Raw genomic sequence first — 7,616 nt, 5'->3', positions numbered from 1 at the left:
TTACCTTCGGGCTGAAGCCCCTGGTCTTTTTCCCACCTAGCAACGCCCCTGGGGGGCACAGACAGAAATAAAAACTGACAGGTAATCTAATCCCTCTCCACTCTATCCAAAACTATAAAAAAAGGTTTGCCTTTAGTTTTCCTTTACCAAAAAAAGCTGACTATTATAAGCACCCCTGTCAGTGATAAATAGTTTGTCTCAACCCTCTATCTGCTGTTTTTGCTGGACAGTTGTTCTGCTACAGGAAGTTAAAAAAAAAAAACTTACTGACTGGATCACCTGGTGGGAATCCAAGATCCAACCCTTACTCTGGCCATACATGTTTCAGTTTTTTTTTTTCAAGCCGCTGAGAGCCTGAGCCAGCCGCTCCCACTGCTCCACAGCCCAGAGCTCCAGTGATCATTGGAGGGGCAGAGCAGAGAGCCGGTGGCTGACAGTCACTGGCTCTCTGCTCTCTGAAGACCGAAAACTGAGCAATCAGTGGTCTTTGTTCACTCAGTTCTCAGTCTTTTTTCACACAAATAGAGCTTACTTTTGGTGGTATTCAATCACCACTGGGTTTTTACTTTTTGCTGAAAAAAAAAAAAATAGACAGAAAATTAAAAAAAAAAAAATGTTCTTTCTGTCAGAAAATGTTGTAAATAAGTAATTTTTCTCCTTCACTCATGTGCGCTGATGAGGCGGCACTGATGGGCACAGATTAGGGGGCACTGATGGGAACTTATGAGGCAGCACTGATGGGCATTGATGATGTGGAACTGATGAGGAGGCATGAATATGCCGCACTGATGGGTGGCACTGAAGAACACTGATGGGCACTGATAGGTGGCACTTATGGGTAATGATAGACTGCACTGATAGGCAGCACTGATGGGCACTGATAGGTGGCACTGAAGAGCACTGATGGCCACTTATTGGCGGCACTTATGGGTAATGATGGACTGCACTGATAGGCAGCACTGATAGGTGACACTGAAGAGCACTGATGGGCACTGATTGGCGGCACTTATGGGTAATGATAGACTGCACTGACAGGCAGCACTGATAAGCACTGATAGGTGGCACTGAAGAGCACTGATGGACACTGATAGGCGGCACTTATGGGTACTGATAGACTGCACTGATAGGCAGCACTGATGGGCACTGATAGGTGGCACTGAAGAGCACTGATGGGCACTGATTGAACTGATGGGCCCAATGTGAACGGGGGCTTATTGGCGGCACTTATGGGTAATGATGGACTGCACTAATAGGCAGCACTGATGGGTGGCACTGATGAGCAGGCACTGAAAGGCATCACTTCTGGGCACAGACTGGCATTACTGCTGGTCAGTGTTGGGGCTGCACTGATAATCAGTGCTCTGATTATCTGTAAAGGTCTCCCCTGTTAGGAAATGTCACTGATTGGCTCTCCTCTCCTCACACTCTGTCAGTGTGAGGCGAGGAGAGCCGATTACCGGCACTTCCTTGTTTACATGTGATCAGCTGTGATTGGACACAGCTGAGTGTCATTGGCTCTTTACCGAGATCAGGGTCACGCCGTGTCCTAAGGAGCGAGCCCCCGTGGTGAGACATCGTCCCAGAATGAGATTGAATCCCACCCGCCATCATTTGTCTGCTAAAGATGCAAACCATTGCAGACTATTGACCAACTGATTGACTCTTTTTACCAGGCAGGGAAGATGGAAGAATGCTCAAACATTACGGAAATTGTGTTCCATATTTTAGCATTTTCCACCAATAAAACTGGACAATGTCTTATCATGGTTGGAGTTCTATTGATGTATCTGACGACCGTTCTTGGAAACTTGACCATTGCTCTATTGGTGTGTCTGGTTCCCCAGCTCCATACTCCAATGTATTTCTTCTTGAGTAATCTTGCTATTAGTGATGTTATATATGTTTCAGTTACTCTTCCAAAGCTTCTCTCCATACTCCTAACACAGGACAACCGGATGTCTTTCTCTGCTTGTATGACCCAGGTGTACTTCTTCTCCTTTTCAGCCGTGTGTGATATTTTTGTGTTGACCTCCATGTCCTATGACCGATATGTGGCAGTCTGTAAACCGTTACAATATACTTTAATCATGAGTAAAGATGTCTACATTTTATTGGCTCTGGGTTCTTGGCTGATTGCTGCTATTAACGCAACCGTTGACGCATCAGTTACATCTTTGTTGTCCTTCTGCTTCACCCAAAACGTTGACCATTTCTTTTGTGAACGAAAAACGTTGTACGTTATTACCTCTAGCGATGTTACAAGTGGGAACTTGCTTATGGTATTTCAGGATATATTTTTGGCATCTACGCCATTTTTGCTGATTATCATCTCCTATGTGTTCATTATCTCCACCATACTAAATATTAAGTCTTTGAAGGGGCAACGTAAAGCCTTTTCCAGCTGCACCTCCCACCTCATCGCCGTGATGTTGTTCTATGGGCCAATTATTATATTCTACGCAAAACCAGAATCCGAACAGTCCAAGGAACTGGACAAGCTGTTGTCTTTGCTGTTCGCGGCTGTGGTTCCAATGCTCAACCCGTTTGTCTACAGTTTGAGGAACAAAGATATTTTGAGAGCTATAAGAAATGTAACAAAGGAGCAATATTTGGTTATCATACAATTGTTTGTCAAAACATAAATCATCATTTTTATTGGTACTACACGCATAGGAGTGTAAGGACTCATGTACACGGGATGTTTTTACAGTGGCTGTTTTTGGCGTCAGACATTTTTTTCTGCAGCCAATAAACTCCCCAGCATGTTCTCCTGTGTCCCCCCAGCATGTTCTCCTATGTCCCCCCAGCGTGTTCTCCTATGTCTCCCCGGCATGTTCACCTATGTCTCTCCAGCATGTTCTCCTATGTCTCCCCAGCATGTTCTCCTATGTCTCCCCAGCATGTTCTCCTATGTCTCCCCAGCATGTTCTCCTATGTCTCCTCAGCATGTTCTCCTATGTCTCCCCAGCATGTTCTCCTATGTCTCCCCAGCATGTTCTCCTATGTCTCCCCAGTATGTTCTCCTATGTCCCCCCAGCATGTTCTCCTATGTCTCCCCAGTATGTTCTCCTATGTCCCCCCAGCATGTTCTCCTATGTCCCCCCAGCATGTTCTCCTATGTCCCCCCAGCATGTTCTCCTATGTCTCCCCAGCATGTTCTCCTATGTCTCCCTAGCATGTTCTCCTACGTCTCCCCAGCATGTTCTCCTATGTCTCCCCCAGCATGTTCTCCTATGTCCCCCCAGCATGTTCTCCTATGTCTCCCCCGGCATGTTCTCCTATGTCTCCACAGCATGTTCTCCTATGTCTCCCCAGCATGTTCTCCTATGTCTCCCCAGCATGTTCTCCTATGTCTTCCCAGCATGTTCTCCTATGTCTCCCCCAGCATGTTCTCCTATGTCCCCCCAGCATGTTCTCCTATGTCTCCTCCGGCATGTTCTCCTATGTCTCCACAGCATGTTCTCCTATGTCTCCCCAGCATGTTCTCCTATGTCTCCCCAGCATGTTCTCCTATGTCTCCCCAGCATGTTCTCCTATGTCTCCCCAGCATGTTCTCCTATGTCTCCCCAGTATGTTCTCCTATGTCTCCCCAGCATGTTCTCCTATGTCTCCCCAGCATGTTCTCCTATGTCTCCCCCGGCATGTTCTCCTATGTCTCCCCAGCATGTTCTCCTATGTCTCCCCAGCATGTTCTCCTATGTCTCCCCAGCATGTTCTCCTATGTCTCCCCAGCATGTTCTCCTATGTCTCCCCAGTATGTTCTCCTATGTCTCCCCAGTATGTTCTCCTATGTCTCCCCAGCATGTTCTCCTATGTCTCCCCAGCATGTTCTACTATGTCTCCCCAGCATGTTCTCCTATGTTCCCCCAATATGTTCTCCTATGTCTCCCCAGTATGTTCTCCTTTGTCTCCCCAGCATGTTATCCTATGTCTCCCTAAATGTTCTCCTATGTCCCCCCAGCATGTTCTGCTATGTCTCCCCAGTATGTTCTCCTATGTCTCCCCAGTATGTTCTCCTATGTCTCCCCAGCATGTTCTCCTATGTCTCCCCAGCATGTTCTACTATGTCTCCCCAGCATGTTCTCCTATGTCTCCCCAGCATGTTCTACTATGTCTCCCCAGCATGTTCTCCTATGTTCCCCCAATATGTTCTCCTATGTCTCCCCAGTATGTTCTCCTTTGTCTCCCCAGCATGTTATCCTATGTCTCCCTAAATGTTCTCCTATGTCTCCCCAGCATGTTCTCCTATGTCTCCCCAGCATGTTCTCCTATGTCTCCCCAGCATGTTCTCCTATGTCTCCCCAGCATGTTCTCCTATGTCCCCCCAGCATGTTCTCCTATGTCTCCCCAGCATGTTCTCCTATGTCTCCCCAGCATGTTATCCTATGTCTCCCTAAATGTTCTCCTATGTCTCCCCAGTATGTTCTCCTATGTCTCCCAGCATGTTCTCCTATGTCCCCCCCAGCATGTCTCCCCAGCATGTTCTCCTATGTCTCCCCGTCATGTTCTCCTATGTCTCCCCAGCATGTTCTCCTATGTTTCCCCAGCATGTTCTCCTATGTCTCCCAAGCATGTTCTCCCATGTCTCCCCAGAATGTTCTCCTATGTCTCCCCGGCATGTTCTCCTATGTCTCCCCAGCATGTTCTCCTATGTCTCCATGCACACATAGGCTGTTATGAGCAGTTTTTGACAGGGGCAGTTTCTGGCTGTAAAAAAAAAAAAAAACTAGTGGGTTTTAGTTGCGTTTTTCAGCTGTAAAGACGCTCTAACGTCAATAAATGCCAAAAAATGCTGCTAAATAGCGTTTTTTTGACGTTTTTGATTCTATTGCTTTTTTTAAGCCTGGTTTGTGTTTGGAGATGTCGTCGATGGAACATAGCCTGGGGTCAAACTGGTGCATGCTGAACACCGCATGTGATTTGCACCAAAAACGCACCGCATTCCTGTGCACATCACATGTGATATCTGTGCAATGCGATTTGAGCCATATATTTTGTATGGCTCAAATTGCATCACATTTAACATAGAAACATAGAATGTGTCGGCAGATAAGAACCATTTGGCCCATCTAGTCTGCCCAATATATCTGAATCCTATGAATAGTCCCTGGCCCTATCTTGTATGAAGGATAGCCTTATGCCTATCCCATGCATGCTTAAACTCCTTCACTGTATTTGCAGCTACCACTTCTGCAGGAAGGTTATTCCATGCATCCACTACTCTCTCAGTAAAGTAATACTTCCTCATATTACTTTTAAACCTTTGCCCCTCTAATTTAAAACTGTGTCCTCTTGTGGTAGTTTTTCTTCTTTTAAATATGCTCTCCTCCTTTACCGAGTTGATTTGCAACAAAAATGTTGTAGGACCCTTTTTTTCCCACACCTAATCACATTGCATGGGTGAACACCCATGCGATGCGATTCTAGCAAGGGCACTGCATTTTACAATCTGTTTTGGGGTATCATTCATGGAACATGAAGCCCCCGTTGACTTTGTGCCGAATTGGCATGCGATTTGTCATGTTGAATCACTTGTCAAATCGGAGCCTACTGCCGGTAACGGAACCGGTTCACACTGAGGGCGGGTTTGAAATCATTCAGCTGAACGCCCACGATTTCAAATTCGCAGATTGTCAGTGTGACTTCGGCGGGCGATTTGACAGACATCTGCACAGGTTCATGCACAGACGTCTATTGAAATCGCCCTGAAGTCGCCAAAAGTAGTGCAGAAACTACTTATAGGAATCGGTGCGGCGCCACAAAGTCAGGATTGCACCAATTCGGATGGTGACGTTGCCGGCAATAAGGAAACTGATTTGGCACGTCAAATCTGCCCGATGTGAATGGGGACTTAATGTTCCATGAACTACACCCCGAAACAGATTGCAAAATGCAGTGAGCTTGACAGAATCGCATCACATGGGTGATCACATGGGAATAAAAGGGCCCACATTTGCACCAAAATGTTTTAGGACCCTTTTTTCCCCACACCTAAATCTTATCACATGCATCTCTGGCAAGCATTGCATTGTGGGAAATTCAGAGTTACTAAAACAGCAGAGTGGTGATTTTTAGCTAAAAACGTCAAAAAACGCTGAAAAAAACTCAAAAACTCCAATGCAAAAAAGCTAAAAAAGGCTGAAAAACTCACTACAAAGCTACTGCCATTTTTATAACATCCAGAGTGCATGAGGTCTAAATGTCTCAAGCATTTTGCCTAATAATTTTACTTCCTATGAACATCAGCTCCATCTAGTGGCCATAATGTGGTACTTTCCTGAATTAAGTATTTCAGAAAAAATACCTCATTATGGTCGCTAGAAATAGCTGATGAGCAAAGATATGATAAATACTAGGCATAACATGGGGATTATTTGGGATGGCTGTCCCAATGCTTAAAGTAAACCCCCGCCTTGTAAAAAAAAACCTGTTCAGTTTAACCACGTCTGAACCAGGCCTATTTCTGACACTTGTTTACAAGTTAAAATCAATATTTTTTGATAGAAAATTACTTAGAACCCCCCAAACATTATATATATATATATATATATATATATATATATATATATATATATTTTTTTTTTTTTTTTTTTTTTTTCTTTTAGCAGAGACCCTAGAGAATAAAATGGAGGCTTTTTATGGAAAAAAAAATAAAATAAAATGGAGATTGATGCAATACTTTATGTCACACCGTATTTGCGCAGAGGTCTTACAAACACAATTTTTTGGGAAAAAAAATACAATGTTTTAAATTAAAAAATAAGAGAACAGTAAAGTTAGCCCAATTTTTTACTATAATGTAAAAAGGTAATGTTACACTGAGTAAATTGATACCTAATATGTCATGCTTCAAAATTGTGCATGCTCATGGAATGGCTACAAACATTGGTAATCACTTCCCAACCACCTGCCGCCTATTTATTACGTCAGGGTGGCTCTCCTGCGCAAACCGACATAGGTCAACGTCGGTCGCGCACGGGAAGCCAGGGGGTGGGCGCATGCCACCGGCGTTGCATTGGTCAGGTGGCTCTGATTGCTGCCTGACACCTGCGATCGCTCCCCGCTGAGAGAAAAGAACGGTCAGCTGTTGTAAACTCAGCTGACCGTTCTTCTCTCTGGAATGATCACAGAGCCCCTGTGATCCTTCTATATAGGATCACACGTCTCTATGGTAATTTCACAAGCCACGCCCCCCCACAGTTAGAATCATTTGTTGTTTTTATTTTATATTGGGGTGGGAGAAGGGATGAGTGGGATACTCCATCGCTTGAACTATTCACAATTCTGAGGACTTCTAACTTGAGGATGCGGCAAGTCTGCTACTTCATCCTGCCACTGGATGAATCTGAGGTAAATGTTTCTTAATGTATTTCTCTTCAGGGCACACACCTAGTACCCATTTTCCTCCAGCTGACACCCGTCCACTGACTACACTACTCCGGAGTGGTCCCCTTCCTGGGCAGACCCTTAGTCAAGATCCTCTGTACTCATGAAACTGCTTTCCAGATTCTGGCAGTGCCTAAACTCCTCCAATCAGCTCTCCTGGACCTCAGGGCTTAGCTCCACACCTCTGGCTTACCAGGCCAAGCGCCTGTGGCCACACACCAACCGCTTCA

At 45.2% G+C, this 7,616-nt stretch overlaps 1 protein-coding gene across 1 annotated transcript; it reads left to right on the top strand.

Annotated features, from left to right (window-relative positions):
* Positions 1-1,682: 1,682 nt before the first annotated feature.
* LOC309564183 (olfactory receptor 1J21-like) lies at positions 1,683-2,642 on the top strand (the record flags this gene model as incomplete). Its single annotated transcript, XM_082268815.1, has 1 exon — positions 1,683-2,642. The coding sequence occupies one exon, from the start codon at positions 1,683-1,685 to the stop codon at positions 2,640-2,642; it is 960 nt and encodes a 319-aa protein (XP_082124941.1).
* Between the last annotated feature and the right edge of the window lie 4,974 nt (positions 2,643-7,616).

The sequence above is a fragment of the Pelophylax lessonae genome (assembly GCF_965119305.1).
Source record: "Pelophylax lessonae genome assembly, chromosome: 9".
NCBI classification, from domain to species: domain Eukaryota; kingdom Metazoa; phylum Chordata; class Amphibia; order Anura; family Ranidae; genus Pelophylax; species Pelophylax lessonae.
This window is presented reverse-complemented; position numbering and strand designations above follow the sequence as displayed.